The 26,071-nt window shown below is 37.4% G+C and overlaps 1 protein-coding gene across 3 annotated transcripts in view; it reads left to right on the top strand.

Moving 5' to 3' along the window:
* The window catches only part of BBS9 (Bardet-Biedl syndrome 9), a 476,883-nt gene that overhangs the window by 236,797 nt on the left and 214,015 nt on the right, over positions 1-26,071 (top strand). For all 3 annotated transcript variants that reach the window (XM_061414167.1, XM_061414166.1, XM_061414165.1), the window contains 2 exons: positions 1,408-1,580; positions 8,367-8,519. In XM_061414167.1, the coding sequence (XP_061270151.1) occupies positions 1,408-1,580; positions 8,367-8,519 (326 nt within the window). The remainder of the gene's footprint in view (positions 1-1,407; positions 1,581-8,366; positions 8,520-26,071) is intronic.

The following is a 26,071-nucleotide window of genomic DNA, read 5'->3' as shown; positions in this document are numbered from 1 at the left end:
TGTAAAATGGGGATAACAGTATTTTCCCTATTGGGTGATTGAGATTTAAGCAAGAGAGTGAAGGTGAAGTGCTTTAGATAGTGCCTGGTACATATAAGGCTGCTACATGTTAGTCAGTCAGTCATGTCCAACTCATTGCAACTGTAGCCCACAAGGCTCCTCTGTCCATGGAATTCTCTAGGTAAGAATACTAGAATGGGTAGCCATTCCTTTTTCCAGGCAATCTTCCTGTCTCAAAGGTTGAACCCTGGTCTCCTGCATTGCAGGCAGATTCTTTACCATCTGAGTCACCAGGGCAGCCCAAGGCTACTATCGATGGTAGAGAAATAAGTTTTCTTGAGGTAGTTGAGATTGAAGCCAAATCCTAAAGGATAGGTCGAGTTTAGACAATTGGAAAGAATGATATTTATCATAAATTCTAGCTCTGACATTTAATTTACTTTGTGACCTTTGGCAAGTCTCTGAGATTCTCTGTGCCTGGTTTTCTTTTTTTGTAGAAGAATGAGTTGTTACAATTTTAGTGCTCGATGCATAGTTGGTGCTCAACATATAATAGTTGCTCTTATCATAGATGTAGTTATTGTCACTGCTGTCATCATCACTGTCATCTTTGTTGTCATCATCAGCATCATCAGGGTAGGAGGCAAGAATTTGGCTATGAGCTGTGGTTTCAGGGAATGGAGGGAACCAAGATTTATATTTGGGGAAGGGTCTTATTGCAAAATCTTTCTTCAAATGAAAGAACTACTAGAAAAATAGAAAGCTTTGATTATGATAACAGGGGTTTAAACTGGCTGCTGTGGCCAGGATGTGGGGCTTGCTGTAGAATAAATTTTATTTCATATCAATTTTCTGAAACATATAATGATACCAGGTATACTTTTGCAATGGCTGTTTTCTTACCTTTTTTGTTTTCTTTCTTTGTTTTCTTACTTTTTGAGTAAAGTTTTTTTTTTGGAAGGATCCAAATTTTGTGTTTTTACTATACTGAAACCTATCATAAGATAAATAGTTAAAAGGACCATATTCTGCAGCTTGGCACTGTGATCACATACCTTTGGAGTGAAATTTGAAAATGTTAAGTTATTGATGCAGAAAATCACAATAAGGTCATAAAATTATTTTTATTAAGCCAGTAGAAATTATATCTATATTCCCAAAATGAAATCTTTGTCCTTTTCATTTTGGTGTTCATGTCAGATTTAGTGATAATTCATGGCATCACTGACTTGATGGCATGAATTTGAGCAAACTCCGGGAAATAGCGAAGGACTGGGGAGTGTGGTGTGCTGCAGTCCACGGGATCGCACAAAGTCAGACACAACTCAGCGACTGAACAACAGCAATACATTATTTCAGCTAGTAATTGTGTTAATAAGCCTTTTGCTTAATTGCTTTTCTCTTTAGAACGATACCGCATTCAGAGTGAACAATTTGAGGATCTTTGGCTTATAACAAATGAGCTTATCATCCGCCTTCAAGAATATTTTGAAAAACAGGGAATCAAAGATTTCACATGTTCTTTTTCTGGATCGGTGCCCCTTGAAGAATATTTTGAGTTGATTGATCATCATTTTGAGGTGTGTATGATCATAACCCATATCATCTGTAGTTTTTCAGTGTATGAAAGAGAAGGGGATCCTGTAGAGGTAAGAATTCTAGTATACATGCCATTAGGCAGTACGCCAAGTTGTTATTCTTATGTGGGTGGTGGGGTTGTGAATCTTTTCCTGCCCTCTTGCCCAATTTGTGATCAATTGCAGACTTTTACAGAGTGGCTGCCTGGAGCTAAGCATGTGGTCTGGCCTCAGAACAGAGCTGGTTTAAGTCTCCCACATGGGGGTTTAACCTTTGACCCCAATAACCCAGTGCTAAAACTATTTGAGCTTATCGGCAGCCATTTGGCTAACTAATTCTAGCAGGCCATAAATGAGGTGTGATTATAAAGTAAAGTGATTTTTCCTTTTCATTTTTAACAAGCACACCAGAACTTCTGCATCTGAATAAGGGTTAATCACATAAAATATTCTCGAGTATCTGGCAGAATGGGTGCTTGGTAAATGCTGAAGGATTAAATGTCTAGATCAGTGAGATTTGCCAGTGACCTTGTTGCCTGGATATGTTTGCACTTCTTCTTTGGAATTATCTTCAGAGCCTGTGTTAGATTTTCTTGAGTATCTTCAGAGTGTCAAATCTTTATCCTTTGAAAACTGATTTGATATTTGGAAATAGTCAAGATTAATGTTTTTGTGAAAACAGTTAAACAATGACAGTCATTGTTTTAAGTCCCATGTGTTTAAAAAAAGAATTCACCAAGCTTTACTTACTTATTTGCCTGTAAGTAGATCCTGTAGGGAATTACAAAGAGGAATTTCAAAAAGATATTGAAAATTATTTAAGGAAGCATTGGTTCCCTAGAGTGGCTACTTTTTAAGGAATCCATAGGTTTTTGCATCTCTGTAAACGTGTGTGTGTGCAAGCATGTATGTGTGTATTGTAGAGAGAGAGGAAGAGAGAGAGAATATGTAAATTGTCAGTCACATGAACATTCTACTTAATGTTCAGTTCCTTGAACATTCTAAGAGAGTTGACTTTAACCTATAAATAAAGACTTCTTTGAATACAGTGTCAACATAAAGGGAAATTTTCAGTGAATACAGTCCAATTGCAGATAATACAACATTATCAAATAAATTAATTTGGGTTTTCTCTCACCTATGCTGATAATATTGTGTAGGATAGTATACTTTGACCAAATTGTGGCACCAAAAGTCAATAGTTTGGGAAATAATATTTAGATACTCTAAGTATTGAGAACCTTTGCAATTCTCTAGGATATATCTGAAGAAATTCCTGCCTAACTATGTGAAACTGAGGTCCAGTGACTTACAGAAGAGAGTCCATAGAAAGACTATACTGATTAAATATTTGTAACATTTAAAATCAAAAACATTAGTTTCTAATTGACTATATTTGACATATAGTCCACGTCCCTCCTGTCCGTATATTTGCTGGCTAGTTAATCCTTGCAGTTTCTACATCAGGGACATTTCTGGGGAGGGACTTAGGGAATATGTTCAACTATATACACTTTTACTTGTTAAACAAGTTAAAAAGGGCATGCTTATACTTCCTTTACTCTCTGGCCCCACTCTCTACCTTTTTTTTTTTTTTTAAATACAACTTTCAACTTTAAATAAAGGTGGCTTTTGGACTCCAAGTGTCCTTTAGCATAAGCTCCATGAAAACAGAATTTTTGTCTGTTTTATTCATTGTTGTAATTCCTAGTGCCTAGAACATTGCTTGGCACTAAGATCCATACATAATTGTTAAGTGTTGAAATTCTGATATGTGAAAACATTTCAATCACTGCTGTTTTGTTATACATGCAGACACCTAGCTGATGTCTCAATATTGAAGATATATTTTTTATTTCATGAATTGAGGAAATAAAATATTATAGCAGGAAGTCATACAGTTAAAAGTGAAGTATTGATAACTTTGATCTCTGATTCCTCTGCCTTTTCTAAAACCAGCTTGAACATCTGGAAGTTCATGGTTCATGTATTGCTGAAGCCTGGCTTGGAGAATTTTGAGCATTACTTTACTAGCATGTGAGATGAGTGCAATTGTGTGGTAGTTTGAGCATTCTTTGGCATTGCTTTGGCATTGTCTTTCTTTCTGCTGGATCATTGAAAAAGCAAGAGAGTTCCAGGAAAACATCTATTTCTGCTTTATTGACTATGCCAAAGCCTTTGACTGTGTGGATCACAATAAACTGTGGAAAACTCTGAAAGAGACAGGAATACCAGACCACCTGACCTGCCTCTTGAGAGACCTATATGCAGGTCAGGAAGCAACAGTTAGAACTGGACATGGAACAACAGACTGGTTCCAAATAAGAAAAGGAGTACGTCAAGGCTGTATATTGTCACCCTGCTTATTTAACCTCTATGCAGAGTACATCATGAGAAATGCTGGGCTGGAAGAAACACAAGCTGGAATCAAGATTGCCGGGAGAAATATCAATAACCTCAGATACGCAGATGACACCACCCTTATGGCAGAAAGTGAAGAGGAACTCAAAAGCCTTTTGATGAAAGTGAAAGTAGAGAGTGAAAAAGTTGGCTTAAAGCTCAACATTCAGAAAAGTAAGATCATGGCATCTTGTCCCATCACTTCATGGGAAATAGATGGGGAAACAGTGGAAACAGTGGCTGACTTTCTTTTTTTGGGCTGCAAAATCACTGCAGATGGTGACTGTAGCCATGAAATTAAAAGATGCTTACTCCTTGGAAGGAAAGTTATGACCAACCTAGATAGCATATTGAAAAGCAGAGACATTACTTTGCCAACAAAAGTCCATCTAGTCAAGGCTATGGTTTTTCCAGTGGTCATGTATGGATGTGAGAGTTGGACTGTGAAGAAAGCTGAGTGCTGAAGAATTGATGCTTTTGAACTGTGGTGTTGGAGAAGACTCTTGAGAGTCCCTTGGACTGGAAGAAGATCCAACCGGTCCATCCTAAAGGAGATCAGTCCAGGGTGTTCATTGGAAGGACTGATGCTGAAGCTGAAACTCCAATACTTTTGCCTCCTCATGCGAAGAGTTGACTCACTGGAAAAGACTCTGATGCTGGGAGGGATTGGGGGCAGGAGGAGAAGGGGAAGACAGAGGATGAGATGGCTGGATGGCATCACTGACTTGATGGACATGAGTTTGGATAAACTCTGGGAGTTGGTGATGGACAGGGAGGTCTGGCATGCTGCAGTTCATGGGGTCGCAAAGAGTCAGACACAACTGAGCGATTGAACTGAACTGAACTGAACTATTGATAACTTTTGCATATTCTTCTTAAATAATTAGTTGTTATATCACTTTAAATTTTGGTAATGAATTTTTTTTCCCTTCAAGAGAATATTCTTTGATGTTGCTACTTAAGTGCTTCTTAAGTGCTGAAACTCGGGTTAAAGGAGGGTAATAAAATTCCAAGATTTTCTCTCACTGTTTGCAGATGACATGATCCTCTACATAGAAAACCCTATAGACTCCATCAGAAAATTACTAGAGCTAATCAATGAATATAGTAAAGTTGCAGGATATAAAATTAACACACAGAAATCCCTTGCATTTCTATACACTAACAATGAGAAAACAGAAACAGAAATTAAGGAAACAATTCCATTCACCATTGCAATGAAAAGAATAAAATACTTAGGAATATATCTACCTAAAGAAACTAAAGACCTATATATAGAAAACTATAAAACACTGGTGAAAGAAATCAAAGATGACAAAATAGATGGAGAAATATACCATGTTCATGGATCGGAAGAATCAATATAGTAAAAATGAGTATACTACCCAAAGCAATCTATAGATTCAATGCAATCCCTATCAAGCTACCAATGGTATTTTTCACAGAACTAGAACAAATAATTTCACAACTTGTATGGAAATACAAAAAACCTTGAATAGCCAAAACAGTCTTGAGAAAGAAGAATGGAACTGGAGGAATCAACCTGCCTGACTTCAGGCTCTACTACAAAGCTGCTGTCATCAAGACAGTATGGTACTGGCACAAAGACAGAAATATAGATCAATGGAACAAAATATAAGGCCCAGAGATAAATCCACACACCTGTGGACACCTTATGTTTGACAAAGGAAGCAAGAATATGCAGTGGAGAACAGACAATCTTTTTAACAAGTGGTGCTGGGAAAACTGGTCAACCACTCATAAAAGAATGAAACTGGAACACTTTCTAACACCATACACAAAAATAAACTCAAAATGGATTAAAGATCTAAACGTAAGACCAGAAACTATAAAACTCCTAGAGAAGAACATAGGCAAAACACTCTCTGACATAAATCACAGCAGGATCCTCTATGACCCACCTCCCAGAGTAATGGAAATAAAAGCAAAAATAAACAAATGGGACCTAATTAAACCTAAAAGCTTTTGCACAATGAAGGAAACTATAAGCAAGGTGAAAAGATAGCCTTCAGAATGGGAGAAAATAATAGCAAATGAAGCAACTGACAAACAACTAATCTCAAAAATATACAAGTAGCTCCTGAAGCTCAATTCCAGAAAAGTAAATGACCCAATCAAAAAATGGGCCAAAGAACTAAACAGAAATTTCTCCAAAGAAGACATACAGATGGCTAACAAACACATGAAAAGATGCTCAACATCACTCATTATCAGAGAAATGCAAATCAAAACCACAATGAGGTACCATCTCATGCCAATCAGAATGGCTGCTATCAAAAAGTCTAAAAACAATAAATGCTGGAGAGGATGTGGAGAAAAGGGAACCCTCTTACATTGTTGGTTAGAATGCAAACTAGTACAGCCACTATGGAGAACAGTGTGGAGATTCCTTAAAAAACTGGAAATAGAACTGCCTTATGATCCAGCAATCCCACTGCTGGGCATACACACTGAGGAAACCAGAAGGGAAAGAGACACGTGTACCCCAATGTTCATCACAGCACTGTTTATAATAGCCAGGACATGGAAGCAACCTAGATGTCCATCAGCAGACAAATGGATAAGAAAGCTGTGGTACATATACACAATGGAGTATTACTCAACCATTAAAAAGAATTCATTTGAATCAGTTCTAATGAGGTGGATGAAACTGGAACCTATTATACAGAGTGAAGTAAGTCAGAAAGAAAAACACCAATACAGTATACTAATGCATATATATGGAATTTAGAAAGATGTTAATAATGACCTTATATGCGAGACAGCAAAAGAGACACAGATGTGTAGAACAGTTTTCTGGACTCTGTGGGAGAAGGCAAGGGTGGGATGATTTGAGAGAATAGCATTGAAACATGTATATTATCATATGTGAAACAGATCGCCTGTCAAGGCTCAGTGCATGAGACAGGGTGCTCAGGGCTAGTGCACTGGGATGACCCAGAGGGATGGGATGGGGAGGGAGGTGGGAGGGGGGTTCAGGATGGGGAACACATGTACACCCATGGCTGATTTATGTCAATGTATGGCAAAACCCACTACAATATTGTAAAGTAATTAGCCTCCAATTAAAATAAATAAATTTTAAAAAATTCCAAGTTTTTTTCCCCAGTTGTGTGTGTTTTCTCCACACATGCATTGAAAAAGAGGGGAGTTTGGTTTGATATCAGAAATGTAAACTATGTTTGATTTCTGAACATACTAAATATGATACTTCAGAAGTATTATGACTGTTGTAAAGTTAAAGTAGCAGTTCACATGTTCTGGTTTCATGGAGTGTTCCCTATGACTTTGATCAGTTTTCTTTATTTTAATAATATTAAATTCAAAAATTATTAAAGAGTTATATGGAAAAGAGTCATTTCTGATTCTCATCCTCCCATTATTCAGTCTCTTTGGATGCAACTTTTGGTGTCCAGTTTCTTGTGATCTTTCTAGAATTGTTCTATGTAGTCACAACTATGTTACTGTACAAATTTTTAGAAAAAAATACATGCATGACATTCTGTATTTTTTTACTTTGCTTCTTTGAATGCATCTTTGGCTAGCATTGCTTATCTGTACCTACCTACCTTTCTCCTCTATTGATAGCAGTTTGATTATTAACATTGTCTTACTGTAATTGGAACAGAACAAATTCTGTAATGAATATCTTTGCATGTACATTACTTTTTGCAAGCACACCTCTTGGAAAAATTCCTGGAAGTGTGATTGCTAGGTCAAAGGCTGTTACGTTTGAGAACTATTTGTATTAACTTCTCTGTGATCTGGCCTACTTTTCTAATGGATTGGTGCTCTTTTTCTTACTTATTCGTTTGGGTTGTGGTCACTTTTTTTTTAATCGGTTTATAGATGCTTTCTAGATATTATGGCAATCACATAGAACTTTTTTTTTTTTTTTTAGTTAGTAATTTATCAGGTGTGTGTGTGTGTTTGTATATGTGTGACTTTTGGCTTTTGACTTATAAAGATCTGTCTCATGCCAAAATTATTTTAAAAATACAATTTTCTAGTACTTTTGTTTTATTTAAACTTTTGATTCCTCTGCAGTTGATTTTGCTATAAATGCTAGGGGAGAGATTATAAATTATTATTCTTTTTTTCCCTTGTATATTTAATCAGTTTTCACAAAATGTTTATTAAATAATCTGTCTTTATCCCTTGGTAAGTGGGCCATTTTTACTAAATTTCTATCCAGCCTATTTCACTGTATCATTTATGTATTCATGAATCAAATATCATACTGTTTTAATTCTCTAAACTCTTCCTCTTTACCCTTTTCAAATTTTTATTGGAGTCGCCAGTATCCCTACTTTAGAAACATTTTTGTTTTGCACATTTAGCCTGAATTAAAGAAATTCTTCATTGTAGTTGCGGATAAATGGTGAAAAATTAGAAGAACTCTTGTCTGAAAGAGCTGTACAATTTCGGGCCATTCAACGTCGGCTGTTAACAAGGTTCAAAGATAAAACACCTGTGCCCCTCCAACACCTGGACACCTTGCTGGATGGAACTTACAAGCAAGTAAGTATAATATCAGTGGGAGTTTTCTACTACTAGATATAATTTTTTCCCTCACCCTAGAGTCACATACCAGACTACCAAGGTTAGGTGTTTCTTTCCTGTATATTATGAAACAGTGAAGAGCATACAAGCTTTAGAGTCAGAATTTAGTCAAGCTCTGTCACTGTCTACTTATGTGACTTTGAGTAAATTAGAATAGGTCCATCCATATTTTACTTTTCAGAGTTTTTGTGAGGATTTTCTGTCATTTCTTTGAAGCAGCCAGCATAATGCCAGGCATATAGTATATGCTTCATAAATAGTAGCTATTATGGTTAGTATGTTTTTTGGACAATTCTTGGTATATCCCATAATTGTCATAATTCTCAAATTGTCTTACAGAGTAATTGGATCATACATCCAGTTTTTGTCAGCTGATGTTTTAAGATAGAATTCTGTTTTTAAAATTGATGTAGAGTTGATTTACAATGTTGTTCTAGTTTATGCTGTACAATAAAGTGATTCAGATACACACACGCACATTCTTTTTCATATCGTTCTCCATTATGGTTTATCACAGGCCACTTCCCTGTGCTGTATAGTAGGACCTTGTTTATCCATTCTATATACAATAGTTTCGGAGAAGGCAATGGCACTCCACTCCAGTACTCTTGCCTGGGAAATCCCATGGACGGAGGAGCCTGGTAGGCTATAGTCCATGGGGCCGCTAAGAGTCGGACATGACTGAGCGACTTCACTTTCACTTTTCACTTTCATGCATTGGAGAAGTAAATGGCAACCCACTCCAGTGTTCTTGCCTGGAGAATCCCAGGGACAGAGGAGCCTGGTGGGCTGCCGTCTATGGGGTCGCACAGAGTCGGACATGACTGACGCGACTTAGCAGCAGCAGCAGCAGCATGCAGTAGTTTGTGTCTGCTAATCTCAAACTCCCAATCCCTTCCTTCCCCAGTTATCCTCCCCCTTGTCAATCACAAGTCTGTTCTTTATGTCTGTGAGTCTATTTTGTAGATAAATTCACTTGTATCATATTTTAGATTCCACATATAAGTGATATCACATGATATTTATCTTTCTCTTTTGTCTTACTTAGTATGATCATCTCCAGGTCCATCCGTGGTGCTGTATAACATTATTTCATTCTTTTTTATGGCTGAGTAATATTCCATTGTATATGTGTACCATATCTTTATTCATCTGTTTGACCATTTAGATTGTTTTCATGTCTTGGCTATTGTGAATCATACTGTGAACATAAGGGTATGTGTATCTTTTTGAATTATAGTTTTGCCTGGATATATGCCTAGGAATAGGATTTCTGGATCACATGGGAACTCTATTTTTAGCTGTTGAGAAACCTCCTTAACTGTTTTTCATAGTTGCTGCACCAACTTACATTACCACCAACAGTGTAGGAGGGTTCCTTTTTCTTTATACCCTCTATAGCATTTGTCGTTTGTAGACTTCTTTAGTACAGCCATTCTGATGGTGTGAGATGGTGCCTTATTGTAGTTTTGATTTGCATTCTCTATTAATTAGCAATGTTGAGCATCTTTTCACGTGCCAGTTGGCCATGAGATGGAATTCTTTAATGGCCCTTTGTTCTAGCTCAAAAAGTCTTTTTTCTTCCTCTTTGAGTCTTTCTTCTACCAATGGTTTATCATTTGCATAACTAGGGTTATCTGAGTCTTACTCTTAAGGTATTACATCTTTAAAAACTATTCAAAATTATCATCTCAGGCTTGAAATAAAATTTTTTAAAATTGGAATTTCATGGATAAGGTCTCTTCCAGTTCTACTATAAAGAAGTCAGCTTTGATTAACTACATTATGTCTTCTTACATTATATCTTCTATACAATATCAGTGATCCATTTCAAAATCAGTGTTGATGATATACATAGTCTGTTGATTTTTTTGATTGAATTTTTTGTTGAGATAGTTGTATATTCCCATGCAGTTATAACAAAAAGTACAGCTAGGGACTTCGCTAGTGGATAAGAATCTGCCTGCCAGTGCAGGGGACACAGGTTCGATCCCTGGTCTGGGAAGATCCCACATGCCTCAGAGCAGCTAAGCCCATGAGCCCCAACCACTGAGCCTGATTGCTGCGATTACGGAAGCCTGCATGCTCTAGAGTCCATGCTCCACAGTTAAGAGAAGCCACTGCTTGAGAAGCCTCCGCACCACAACAAAGAGTAACTCCTGCTGGCGGCAATTAGAGGTAACCTGCAAGCAGCACTGAAGACCCAGCACAGTCAATAAATAAATAATTTAGAAAGAAACTATAAAAAAATACAGCTAAATTTCATGTATCATTTACCCACTTTCTTCCAGTGGTATCATTTTGTAAAACTATAGTATAATATTAGAACCAGATTATTGACATTGATAAAATCTGTAGATTTTTATTCAAATTTCCACAATTTTACCTGTACTTATTTGTGGATGTGATAAGTTCTATATAGTTTTATGTAGGTCTGTGTATCCACCGTCTTGTGTATTCAAGATACCAAGCAGCTCCATCGCACAAGACTTCTTCATGTTGCATTTTATTGACAAAACACCCTCCCCAACACTGCTTCTGTACCACATTCTGCTGTTTTTGGAAGAATGAATCAGATATTGTTTTCATAGTTAGCTTTTCTAAAGGGAAGAACCGTGGAGAAGGAAATGGCATTGCACTCCAGTATTCTTGCCTGGGAAATGCCATGGACAGAGGAGCCTGGTGGGCTATAGTCCATAGGGTCACAAAGAGTTAAACATGACATAATGACTAAACAGTAACAGCAACAGCAACAACAAAAAGAAGAAACATAGCTTATTATGTGAACATCACTAAATGTATTGATAATATATTTGCTTCTTGAAATTTTCATGGTTAGTTGAAAATCAGTAGCAATTGGAGGGACAGTCTGCAGCAATAGTAGATTTTTGGCAAGAACATGGGGCTTCAAGACCAAAGACCCCAGTTCTGTCACTTATTAGCTGTGTGGCTTTTGGCAATTTCCTTACCTTCCCAGAACTTCAGTTTCTTTCCATAAGAAGGAACACATACTCTCTGTCTTATTACAAAGATTCTATTCCATAGTGGATGTAGAAATGCTTGGTAAATTGTTCTACAAATACAGATTGCAAATTTCTTCTGTGCTGAAGCAATTACGTGACTCAGGTCAGTAAGCACTAATGCTGTTTCTGTTCCAGACTTTTTTTTCTCTCTTAGGTATACTTTTTGTTTTGGTTTGTTCTTCATTTTCCTTCTTTTTTCCCCTCCTTCTTCTTCTTCATATATCTTTGATGATCTATCTCATTCTTAGGCTTCCTGCCACATCTGCACTTGGAGCTGAAGAATCTTGTCTTTAATGGTGCTGTATCATTTTGTGGACACAATGGCAGAGGGATCTTTAAAGGGGTTTGATGAAGATCCTTGATTTAATGCTTTCCATATTTTATATATAGCAAGACTTTCTTTGTCTTTTCTACATTCTAAGTTCTGGGATTTATTTTTTTCTGCTTAGGTCTTAAGAGTGCTAGATGTCCAGGAGCTGCTATGAATTCCAATAAATTTTTTAAGACAAACTGAGGGTGAAGCCCAAATCCCTTCATAAATGAATGATTGTATGTTGCTGAGTTGGCTGTAGTGTGAAATAATTGATATGGTATTAATATATTTTTTCATGTAATAGAGTCAGTGATGGTATAGTTGTACAGGTTCTGAGGTCAAAGTTTGGCTTACTATCTCTTCATTCAGTAATGGTAGCTATTGTTATTTAGGAACCAAATGTCAGTTTGCCAGGTATAGAGTGGGTAAGGCCAGGGTGGGCAGGCAGTATGACTTCTGTGCCCTTGGTGTTTCGCAGAAGCTCTTGGGTGTGTGCATGCTCAGTCGCTTCAGTCATGCCTGACTCTTTGCAACCCTGTGGGCTGTAGCCTGCCAGATTCCTCTGTCCGTGGGATTCTCCAGGCAAGAATACTGAAGTGGGTTGCATTTCTTCCTCCGGGGGATCTTCCTGACCAAGGATTCAAACCCATGTCTCTTAGGTCTCCTGCATTGGCAGGCAGGTTCTTTACCATTAGCGCCACTTGGGAAGAAACTCTTGGTATTACTAGCCTACACAGTGAAGACTGAACTGAAGACAGTCTCTAGTCTTCTAATGACTTGGGGTGTAGGATCATGAGGTCAAGCGACTGTCTTCTCCGCATCCCAGGTTGTTTCATCTGGATGTATTCTTAGAAGGAAAATTTCTCAGTCAAAAAATATTTCTCACTCACAAACAAACACACATCACACACACACACACACACACACACACACACGTGCACATACATATTGCTTAGCAAAAATGTACTGAATTATAATTCTGCTGGCAGTTTATAAAATAATGTCTGTTTTCTAGGTATTATTGTTTTTGATAATTACAATTCTTAACCTGGTAAGATAATTTTACTGTTATCTTAATCTTTCTTTGCTTATCAGTGAGGTTGAACATTAAAAAAATGTTAACCAGCCATTTACCTTTCTTCTATTGTGATTTACATGTGTAAACCCTTTTGGTCAATAGTTTATCAACTAGTGCAGCTTTTTGTTATGCGTAAAAAATACTTTGTGTATGTAAGAAATGTAATCTCTCTTCATATGTAAAATTTTACCAATTTGGCATTTGCCTTTTATTTTTTAGACAAGTAAAATTTACAAAATCTTTGCATAGTAAAATCTATTCCTCTTTTTCCTTCAGACATCACTGTCTAGGAAAGTCTTCCTGTGCCAAGAGTACATAAATATCAACTAAGAATTTATTTTAACATTTTTATGCTATCATTCGTTATATATACTTTTTTAATCCATCTGGAATGTATTATGCAATTTAGTGGGAATCTGATCTTCTCATCAAAAATGGTGAACTAGTTGTCTCGGCCCCTGCTTATTGTATAATCCTTTTTTTTTCTTACTGAGCTGAAATACTATTTGTAACATTTAACAATTTTACTGTATAGCGAACTATTCCAAACCTTAGTGGTTTCAAACAACAACAATTCATTATTGCTCATGAGTCTTCAAATCAGCTGAGCAGTTCTGCTGACCTGGGCCATGGTTAGCTGTTCTTGTTTGAATTCACTCATGTGTCTCTGGTTAGCTAGTTGGTCAGCTGGAGACTAGATGTACTTACATATTTGGCATTTGGCTCACAGTTACATGGAGTGATTGTGCCACATGTATCTCCTGTGCGGCAGGCTGGCCTGTGCTTGTTCACCTGGTGGCTACAGGTCCCAATATACAAATACTCTTCAAGTCTCTGCCTGTGCTATGTCTCTAATTCCCATTGGTTTTGACCAACCCAGATCAAAGGGCTGGGAAAATAAACTCTTCTTCTTTATTGAAGGAGTAAAGGATTGTGGGCATTTTCACAATCTACCCCAAATTAGCATATAGTAATGGTGGCTCAGACGGTAAAGAATCCGCCTGCAATGTGGGAGACCTGGGTTCAGTCCCTGGGTTGGGAAGATCCCCTGGAGGCGGGCATGGCAACCCACTCCAGTATTCTTGCCTAGAGAATCTGCATGGACAGAAGAACCGATGGGCTGCAGTCCAGGGTGTTGCAAAGAGTCGGACATGACTGAATGACTAAGCACAGCACAAATTAGCAAAATGTTTTAAAAGCTAATTTTTGCAACTTTCCTAGCCTTTGAACTTAGGTTTTTCTATATTTTGTACTTTGAAACCTATATTTTTTTTGGTTACTAAAATTTCATTAATTCATAATCAGTGTGGTCTATGGATTCTAAAGATAATTTCTCCTGCAATTAGTTAGATTTAAGAAAACAGAACATCTGTGCTATTTTCAGGCTAGTGCCCAAATACTTGCCTATGTGCTAAGTTATAGTCAGCTGTTTTGGGGATGGAATCTGTTATTTAGTCTCCTGTCAGTCACTGCCATAGTCCTGTCCAAGGTGGGCTTTATCTGTGCAGTCACAGAACCCTGTGTTTGGTTTGAATGCTCTGTGGTAGCCATCTTGAAATTCTTAAGATTTTTTGAACATGATTTTGATTTTGCTCTGGGTCCCTCAAATAATGCAGGTTGTTGTTGCCCTGTTGGGATTTCTAATGAGAATGAGACAATTGGGAGTTCAAATGTAGAGTGTAATTCAAAGACATACTTTTTTTATTACCACTACCCCAAAATCACTTGTAAGTTTCCTTAAAGATGAACAGGAAGGGATGTAGTGGGCTCCTCTGAATAGCTCAAAGGTTTTTTCTGGGACTGGCCTCTTGGTTAGCTGACAGTGAAGTGACAAGGGTTATTGCATTTAAGGTTATCATCTTGCAATTAGTTGTGTCTAAGCATGTTGTGGGTGGCAGCCTGTGGGTCACTGGCTTCAAGATGCACCACGAATAGTTATGAATTTTGATGTACAAAGAGTTTAGCCAACAACTCTTCTCCCATTTTTAACTGCAAGTTATTTCTTATATCTTGTATCTTTGATTGAATAGGAACCCCCAAACCACATCACCACATTATAATTTTAGTAGCATGCCTGTCCTGTATAGTGTCTACCTACCATCACATCAGACTTCACTGGGGCATCTACCGACCTCTTTCCTGAGGTCATCCTACTGCTGAGGCAAGGAGAGAGGACTAGCATGTTCACTCTGGAAAAGCATCTTGTGATTCTTACATGGGAAGGATCTGGTTTCCAATGAATGAGGCTTTTCCAGTTGCTCACCACAATTTCTATACCTTATTCTAGAATTTTGGAAGAAAAGTCTTGACTTTGTCAAAGAACTTTCACCTTTATTTCAACTTTCATAATGTTGAAAGAAAGTAACTATGTCAAGAGTTTCTTTTTTTCAACAGTCAGAAACCTGTATTTCCTCATTTGGATAATTATAATACTGTTTTCTCAATCACCTGAATATATTTTTGGAGGACCTAAGAAAGAAAGTATGGGAAAGATGGGAAATTCGTGTTTAATGAGGATCTATTGAGTCTGAGGTACATTTCGTTTATTATTTCATGTAACATAATCATCTTATGTGGGTGGCATTCTTATTTCCATTTTATGGTTGAAGAATTTGAGACTTAAAGCAGGGTTAAACCACTTGCTCAGTGTTATACAGATATTAAATCATCTATTCCAAAGTCCTTGCTTCTATTATTTCCAGGTGAGACATAGACATCATAGGTTTTCTTTAGCAAATCTATAGTCAGGCTGACGAAAAAGGAGATTTGTGCATATTTGTGCATATTTGTACATATTCATGGTGTGTATATGTATATATTCATGATCATTCAATATTCATTTTATATGTACCGATCAGAAAGTCACAAAATCTTCTGGAGAGCTCCCCAAAGTGTGTATTACATCTGACACTTGTGTATCAGAGGAAGAGGTGAGTTTGTTAATGTAACTAATGCTGAAGTTCAGTTTCTTTGCCATCAAATACCAGTACTTATTGCATTTGGCAGAAGAGCTTTGGAAAATAAGTTCTCTTTGATGTTGTAAAATTTTCATGTGTATTTGTTTGTCAAAGCAGGACTGAATGGTTGAATTGAAATAGGGGAAATTTAGACTTACCCTATAGTTTAACTTGTGTTTTAATGCTTTTATCTGTACTAAGAATTTTTTTTCCTGCACTTGAACACTAATCCTCTGTTGTAACAGAGGAAAAGTGTTTACTAATCTAAAAGTTTAATTGTGTCACATGACATATATGTAATGTAATGACTGATAGCCATTAACGTTCTAGAAAGGTACTTGGCTGATTTTTCTGTTCTGCAAAACTGAGGCTGTATTAGGCACAATTTTAAACAGAGATCCTGTGGTTTCTAATTTGCTATTTGTTACTTTTTCTATGCTTAAAACTTCCTTCCATTCTGTTTATTTGTGTGGTATAGATATATAAAAAATCATTTAAAGTCACGCAGAAATCTAAGAGCACTTTGGTCTGTGATTTTAAATGAGCATGATTTTGGCTGATAACACAAAGGAATATGTGATGAAACCATTCAGAGGCCTATTTGCCTCTTTGCATTGGCAAGTAAAAAACAGTACACTGATAGACTGAGAAGAAAGTATCAGGGATTTGATGATGTGGCTGCATTTTTTCCTTATAACTACTTAGAAGCTAAGAAGTTCTTTCTCTTTCCAAGGAGATAGAATAAACAGATGATAAAGGGAGCAGAGAAACATGTAACCATATATTTGGGATGATTGGGAGAGGTAAGTTTGAAAAAAAATTAAAAGGATGAGATGTTAGTAAAAAGAGAGAGTTTGCATATTTTCACTTCATAGTTCTATCCTTGGATGTTTAAGAAAGTAGTTTGCAAAGAAAAAGACATTCATCAAGTTGCTCATTTATGGTATTAATCATTTTTTGTAAGAAATGGTAAATCAGCTTTCTGTAGTTGGAAAATGATCAGATAATTGTAGTACTCTCATTTGATGTGTCATGGGCTTCCCGGGTGGCTCAGAGGCTAAAGCGTCTGCCTGCAATGTGGGAGACCTGGGTTTGATCCCTGGGTCGGGAAGATCCCCTGGAGAAGGAAATGGCAACCCACTCCAGTATTCTTGCCTGGAGAATCCCATGGACAGAGGAGCCTGGTGGGCTACCTACTGTCCACGGGGTTGCAAAGAGTCGGACACGACTGAGCGACTTCACTTTCACTTTCTTTTTCTTATCATTATTTTGTCTCATTATTTTAAGAACTGCAATAATGTGAAACATTTTAAAAAATTGAAAAAAGCAGACTAGTTTATGCTGCTGCTGCTCAGTTGTGTCTGACTCTTTATGACCCCATGGACTATATATATAGCCCACCAGGCTTCTCTGCCCATGAAATTCTCCAGGCAAGAATATTGGAGTGGGTTGCCATTTCTTTCTCCAGGGGCTCTTCCTGACCCAGGGATTGAATCTGTGTCTCCTGTATCTCTTGAATTGGCAGGTGGATTGTTTTTTTACTGCTGAGCCACCTGGGAAGATTGATATGTAATAACTTACAAATAGATGTAGCTATGATAGATGAGTATTGAAAGATTTGGAAGGAGGATAAAAAATTGAAAATGATATACATTTGTTATATATGACTTTAAATTCTTAAATAACATTTAAGATATTTAAAATATTATTATAATCATAATTTGACAAGCACAATTGTTTTTCACCATATGTGAATGTACTTAATACTACTGAACTGTACACTTAAAATACTTAAGATGGTAAATTTTATGTTCTGTTTTACCACAATTCATAAAATAATAACTTTCTGAAAAATTAGATGTGAGAAACTCCTGGTCTTCATTGGTTTTCTGAGGAAAGTATTTTCTCTCTCCTGTATATACCTTATAAGTTTATTTCTCTAGTCTCCTCATGTGTAGAACTTTTGAGTTATCTTGACATATATGAGTTAGTTTATTCCTATTCACTTAAAAGAAAACAATTAGACACTTGGATGGTATACTTGAGTGAATATATGAGTAAGGATGGGCATTATCTTGCTCTGACTGTAACCTCACCAGTTCCTCAGCTAAACTGGAGAACCTTACAGAGCTCTTTCAAAAATGATGCCAATTTTTCCTCATTCAGGTCAGAGTGCAATCTGGAATGTACTCTCCAAAGTGTGTTTCTTTTAAGTACATCACTGATGTATTCAATATATGTGCGTGGCTATATTCATTGGAAGGACTGATGCTGAAGCTGAAGCTCCAAAACTTTAAGTTACCTGATTGGAAAAGACCTTGATGCTGGGAAAGATTGAGGGCAGGAGAAGAAAGGGGCGACAGAGGATGAGATGGTTGGATGGCATCACTGACTCAATGGACATGAGTTTGAGCAATCTCCGGGAGATAGTGAAGGACAAGGAAGCCTGGTGTGTTGCAGTCTATGGGGTCACAAAGAGTCAGACATGACTGAGTGACTAAACAACAACAGCAGTAGCTACATTAAAAAAGCAAAATGAAACAAGTAAACTTAATTTTGATAATGTGTTTTATTTAACCCTGCATACCTAAAGTATGGATGTGAAAGTTGGACTGTGAAGAAGGCTGAGCGCCGAAGAATTGATGCTTTTGAACTGTGGTGTTGGAGAAGACTCTTGAGAGTCCCTTGGACTGCAAGGAGACCCAACCAGTTCATTTCTGAACACCAGCCCTGGGTGTTCATTGGAAGGACTGATGCTGAAGCTGAAACTCCAATACTTTGGCCTCCTCATGCGAAGAGTTGACCCTGATGCTGGGAGGGATTGGGGGCAGGAGGAGAAGGGGACGGCAGAGGATGAGATGGCTGGATGGCATCACTGACTCGATGGACGTGAGTCTGAGTGAACTCTGGGAGTTGGTGATGGACAGGGAGGCCTGGCGTGCTGCGATTCATGGGGTCGCAAAGATTCGGACACAACTGAGCGACTGAACTGAACTGAACCTAAAGTATGAGTTTGAGCAAGTTCTTGGAGATGGTAAAGGGCAGGGAAGCCTGGTGTGCTGCAGTCCATAGGGTCAGAAAGAGTTGGACATGACTGAGTGACTGAACAGCAAACAGCAACAATCTAAAATATTATAATTTCATCATAAGCAAATACAAATTATTAATGATATTTAATATTTTTTCACAGTAAGTCTTTAAAACATGGTTATTTTACCCTTGCAGCACATTTCAAGTGCTGAATATCCGCATGTGGCTAATGACTACCTTAGTGAAAATTGCAGTTCTAGCTACAGATAATTGTCAACTCAGTTTTATATTGTTTCTTATAATGTCTCTTTTCTTGATTTTTTTCTTCCTTTAGTCCCTCTAAATTCTTGTTCTTGATAAGACTATTGTTGACCATTGATTTTCACTCACACGATGTGAATATTAGGTAGTGGGAAACACTAAGACGACCAGGAACTGCCAGGACACTTTGTTTACATAAACCATGACTTCAGGTATTGTTTTTAAAAAAAAAAGTGTCAAATTTTGTGTCAATAGATTTGGGTCCCAGTTCCAGCTCTCTCTGACTCTTTGACTTTGGGTGTGTCACAACCTCTCTAAGCCTTCGCTTCTTCACTTTCATCTTTGGACTTCCTTAGGACCTTTTTGAGCAGCATCCAGCATGGGGCTTATCTTCTAGTAAAATTCTCAATAAATATTTATTGTGCTGTATAATGATTAGGACAAGGGACTTCGAATCTTTACGTTTCTATCAGTACAGACTTTCAGAAGCAAACGGGACCTTTTTGGGTCATCTAGTGCCAACCCTTAGACTGGGATGTGGTTGTTAGCCAGTCGTTTGGTGGATGCTAATGCTAGTGATTTAAGCTGCAGGGCTTTGTGAGACTGAATTAGTTTTCAAAAAAATACGTAAGTGCAAAGTATTATTATAAATTAGAGCTACGCTTCCCTGGATTTAGGTATATAATGCTAATTGACATTAATGGGGATTGTACATAAACCAAGGGGAGAACAGACCTATTAGCGTATAAAAAACATTCTGCTTCTAGTATCAGTCTGGTATGCTTTACTTCCCTGGGGCATATGCATTTTTTAAAAATAAATTGAATGCATACTTCTTTATCTTCATGTTATTCAATCAGTATTGGAGTTTTCTGCCTGCTAGTGTTGGTTTAAACATCTCCCTAGATTATAAATTCAGTATTAGGGTTTTATTTTGGCAAACTTACCAGATTCAGAAATGTGATATTCATCTGCATTTCAAACTAAAAGTTATCAGGGGTACTCTCTCGTGCTGAAATTTCATTCTATTTGTTGTTTGATCTTTTGAAAAAAAAAATTAGTCCTTTGACATACACTTAGAAACAAGATGTTTCTAATATTACAATAAAACAATTAATGGCTCCATTATAAGGAAATGAAAATCTTATCTTTTTGTGTCAGTGATGAGAGAAAAATATATAAGTGCCCTCCAATTATCTGTAATTGTATGAGGTTTTCTTTCATTTATGTTCTCTCTCTTCCTGTTTAATCCCATTTAGCACAATTATTCCTTTTGTATTAGTTTTCTCTAAATGGAGTTCTGAATGGTTTGAATTGTGAATTGACAATGATCACAATCTTTACAACCCCTCCTCCTCTCCACCTTCTTTTCTTCCTTGCCTTTCTCTTTAAATAAAGGAAAACAAATACAGTTTCCTGGAGAGATTATTTTATGCACTTAGCAAAAGGAAGATCATGTATGGCCTTTGTAAGAATGTCTATGAACAACTGAATAATTAAATCATTCTGAATAATTAAATCATTTTTAATTAAATAAATTTCTGATATATTAATCAGAATGATATATTTCTCTGTATATTAATAATTAGAGGTCTAATAATTCTCTGAAAATCTGAAATGTAACCAAGGATAAATTGAGGTGTTATATTTTTAAAAAGCTAAGAGACTGGGCTTCCCTAATGGTTCAGTGGTAAAGTATCTGCCTGCTAATGCAGGAGACTTAGGTTCCATTCCTGATTTGGGAAGCTCACACATGCCATGGAGCAACTAAGCCTGTGTGCCACAGCTATTGAGCCTGTGCTCTAGAGCCCACGTGCCACAGCTACTGAAACCTGTGTGCCCTAGAGCCTGTGCTCTGCAACAAGAGAAGCCTGCTCACCACAGCTAGAGAGTAGCCCCTGCTTGCGGCAACTAGAGGAAAGCCTGCAGAGCAACCAAGACCCAGCACAGCCAAAATATAAAAGATAGAGACATAACTGTATGTCTAGGAGCAAGGTAATAATAGGTAAAAGCTGCTGCTGCTAAGTCACTTCAGTCATGTCCGACTCTGTGCGACCCCATAGACGGCAGCCCACCAGGAATAGGTAAAAGCAGTTTCATCTAATTAAAAGGGATGAATTTTGAACATTGGACTTTAAATGGATTTAAATTTATTATCACTTTACCTGGGAATCATTAATAAAATATTGTACAGTAAAATCGGCCAGCTTTTATCATCATTATTTTACCTGATGGATCAACTCATATTGTTGTTTTTAAATTTCCTTTTATGTGATTTCCAAATCTCTTATAGCAGGATAATAGATTTCAGGAGAATCAAACCACTTTTCCCACCCAAGTATTAGTTCTCTGCCTCCCTTTATCCCCATCTAAGACTGGCTTCTTGACAGTAGTTAATATTCTTGTTCAATTGGTTTTCCAGTTGGAAAGACAGGCTCAGAAGGCATATTCTTGGAGATGTTTTTCCCATGGAAGTGACAGATTTTCACAGGGCCATCTTCCTCCGTCTTTTATCTTACTGTCATGATTCAAGGTAAAGATGTGTAAGAGAATTGGCTCTTGCTAAGTTGAGGCCATGGACTCAAGGACACTCAAGGAAACCACAAGGTCCTGGTACTTATAGTCTAATATGTTGATTACCTGTCTGACACATTAGACAAGATTGATCTTCTAAATGTAATTATCTATAGTTTTTCTTTTTTTGTTTTTGTCCTATCTCATTCTAAGACCTTTAGGGCATCACTGTTGTCTATCCAATCAAGTTGAGACTTCTTACTCTGACACTCAAAGGTCTCTGAAGAGTGGAACTCAAGGCCTTCCTGTCTTAACTCCTACTTCTGCAAAACCTACATGCCAGTCAAGCTAGCATAACCTTTTAAACAAAAGCTCTATTGATGTATAGTTTGCATAATATAAAATTCACCGGTCATATATATACCATTTGATAATTTTTAGTAAATGTATACAGTTGTGCAGCTCTCCCTTACCACAACCCAATTTTAGAACATTATCCCTATAACTAAAAGCTCCCTTGTGCCCATTAACACTTAATCCCCTTTCCCAACCTTAATGCCAGGAAATTACTGTCTGTTTAAGTTGACCTTTTCTGGATATTTCACATAAACAGAATAACATAGTCTTTTGGATATATATATATATATATATATATATATATATATATATAAAATTTTGTTTTGTTTTGTTTTAACAACATCTGCTTTTGAGGTTCATCCATATAGTAGTATGTTGTTGGAGCTTGTTCCTTTTTATTGCTGAATAGTATTCCATTATTTGGATATAGCACAATTTGTTTTTTATCAGTTGATAGATATTTGGATTGTTTTCAGTTTGACCAACAATGTAAATAATGCTACTGTGAACATTCATGTATATGTCTTTATGTGAACACATGTTTTCTTTTGGTAGATTATTAGGAGTAGAATTGCAGGGTCATATGGTAAATTTATGTTTCTTTCGATGAGATTCACAAACCGTTTTCCTCAGGATTGTGTTGTATCATTTTATATTCCTACCAGCAGTGTATGAGGGTTCAACTTTTTCCACATGGTCACCAACACTTTTTATTCTTTTTTTAAACTATAGGCATCCAGTGGGTATCTCATTATGATTTTAATTTGCATTCTTCCTAATGACTTGTGATTTGGGCATTTTTTCATTTGCTTATTAGGCTATTCTCTTTTGATCAGACTTACCCTATGCATTTCTTCCATTTTGCCTGTGCTTATCCTATTCTCACTACCTGAACCTTCCCTTTTTTTGATCCATTTTCTTTCTTGGAAGCTTCCTACAAAGTATATCTTCTTTTTTAAAGCATTCCTTTATTTCTTCCTGCCACTTCCAGTTATCTGTGGTCTCTCCTTCCTTTAAACTTCAGGAACACTACGATTAATCCTCTGATGTAACATCTACTTACATTTTTCTGCCTGACACCATAATTGCTTGAGTTTTTGCTTCTTTTCTCCTGATGATCTATGAGCTCTTGGATGACTGGTATAGTTTTTTTACTTACCTACCAGTGCACAAAACAGTGACCTACTGGGACGAGTACTGCATGAATGTTTGCCAGATAGACTTGTAGATGTTAAAGAAGAGAGGCTTCTTTAGTTAGTTATAAAGGCAGATAGTCTAAGTGGGCTCTATTTCAGTCTGCATTAGCTACAGCCAGAATGCTTCCTCTCACTTTGCAAGGATTAATCTTCAATTTATTTTCATGTTCCTTGGGCTCTTTAGGGCATGAATTCCAGTACTGATCATCTCAACTGATTTATCTCCTATGCCTACAAGTCCCTGGTTACAGTCATTCCTTTTCTTCGGGAAACCAACATCAGAACATTGTCTCTGTTCATGCTGTCACTTGAGATTCATGGCTCAAAGCTTATTTGCATAAAATCCTGTCTCACCCTGGTCAGTCACCTCTCTCATTTCTCTTAGCAATCTCCTTGAGCTGACTACTCGTGGTCTATATGATTTCTCTTATGGAACTTTCTGATGTTTACTTATGTATAAAACTATATGTTAGAACTGTGAGGAAAGGACTGATAAAAATTAACCGGAGGTAGTTTCTACTTGTTGATGTATTGATTGCACACACCACTTGTTTGTTGTTTGAGCCCTGAGGATAGAGCAGAAAACAGATCTGAGGACCGAGCCTGGTGGTCCTCCAACACTTAAGTTCTATTAAGTACTGTTTGTTCCTCCAGTGAACAGTCTAGACAAAAGTGCTATTTAAAATTCTTTTGTCTACTTTTAAAATACATATAATTTGACTTGCTTTCTATCAGATTTTCAGGTACCATTTTCTGTTTCTTTTTTTTCCTGATTGTAATAGCCCTGTTGACTCCTAATTTACTGACTCTAGAGGTTTCAGTTCAGTTCAGTTAAGTCGCTCAGTCATGTCCGACTCTTTGTGACCCCGTGAATTGCAGCACGCCAGGCCTCCCTGTCCATCACCAACTCCTGGAGTTCACCCAAACTCATGTCCATCGAGTTGGTGATGCCATCCAGCCATCTCATCCTCTGTCGTCCCCTTCTCCTTCTGCCCCAACCCCTCCCAGCATCAGGGTCTTTTCCAATGAGTCAACTCTTAGCATGAGGTGGCCAAAGTATTGGAGTTTCAGCTGTAGCATCATTCCTTCCAAAGAACACCCAGGGCTGATCTCCTTTAGGATGGACTGGTTGGATCTCCTTGCAGTCCAAAGGACTCTCAAGAGTCTTCTCCAACACCACAGTTCAAAAGCATCAATTCTTCGGTACTCAGCTTTCTTCACAGTCCAACTCTCACATCCATACGTGACCACTGGAAAAACCATAGCCTTGACTAGATGGACCTTTGTTGGCAAAGTAATGTCTTTGCTTTTGAATACTCTATCTAGGTTGGTCATAACTCTCCTTCCAAGGAGTAAGCGTCTTTTAATTTCATGGCTGCAATCACCATCTGCAGTGATTTTGGAGCCCCCCAAAATAAAGTCTGCCACTGTTTCCCCATCTCTTTGCCATGAAGTGATGGAACCAGATGCCATGATCTTCGTTTTCTGAATGTTTAGCTTTAAGCCAACTTTTTCACTCTCCACTTTCACTTTCATCAAGAGGCTTTTGAGTTCCTCTTCACTTTCTGCCATAAGGGTGGTGTCATCTGCATATCTCGGGTTATTGATATTTCTCCCGGCAATCTTGATTCCAGCCTGTGCTTCTTCCAGCCCAGCATTTCTCATGATGTACTCTGCATAGAGGTTAAATAAGCAGGGTGACAATATACAGCCTTGATGTACTCCTTTTCCTATTTGGAACCAGTCTGTTGTTCCATGTCCAGTTCTTTTTTTTTTCAAGTCACAAAATTTAATATTTAAAAGTTATCTTCGTTAAAATAAGAATTTAAAACTCAGAAAACGTTAATTGCTTTATCTGACAGTCTTGATCTTTGTTTCATGATTAAGCTTACACTTGTAGAAAAATTTCCTTTGGTTTTGTGCTGATGTTGGTCAAATTGTTAATTATGAGTCTAAAAGCATGTTCAAGTTGAGCATTAGCATTTATGTCGTTTCACAGAAACTCATTTTTCTCATAATGATGAAAATATTTTGTCTGTCTTAATTTTGGATTTGCAAACTGAAATTGAGTTGCTTTTTTAAGTTCAGATTTTTTTTTTCTCAGAACATTTTTTTTTTCTCTTTGCATTTCTTGGGTTAATGCCTTTACGAAAAACTGGTCCATTGTTCGAGAAGGCAATGGCAACCCACTCCAGTACTCTTGCCTGGCAAATCCCATGGATGGAGGAACCTGGTAGGCTGCGGTCCATGGGGTCTCGAAGAGTCAGACACGACTGAGCGACTTCCCTTTCACTTTTCACTTTCGTGCATTGGAGAAGGAAATGGCAACCCACTCAAGCGTTCTTGCCTGGAGTTGCTTCCTGACCTGAATATAGGTTTCTCAAGAGGCAGGTCTGGTATTCCCATCTCTTTCAGAATTTTCCACAGTTTATTGTGATCCACACAGTCAAAGGCTTTGGCATAGTCAATAAAGCAGAAATAGATGTTTTTCTGGAACTCTCTTGCTTTTTTGATGATCCAGTGGATGTTGGCAATTTGATCTCTGGTTCCTCTGCCTTTTCTACAACCAGCTTGAACATCTGGAAATTCATGGTTCACATATTGCAGAAGCCTGGCTTGGAGAATTTTGAGCATTACTTTACTAGCGTGTGAGATGAGTGCAATTGTGCAGTAGTTTGAGCATTCTTTGGCATTTTCTTTTTTGGGATTGGAATTTGGCAAACAGATCACCAAGTTTGTTTGTTTGACACATAGTTAAGACTAGTGAGTACTAATCAGAGA

This window comes from Bos javanicus, chromosome 4 (assembly GCF_032452875.1).
Source record: "Bos javanicus breed banteng chromosome 4, ARS-OSU_banteng_1.0, whole genome shotgun sequence".
In the NCBI taxonomy this organism is placed as follows: Eukaryota; Metazoa; Chordata; class Mammalia; order Artiodactyla; family Bovidae; genus Bos; species Bos javanicus.
Note: the sequence above shows the minus strand (reverse complement) of the source record. Positions and strands in the feature narration are given on the sequence as shown.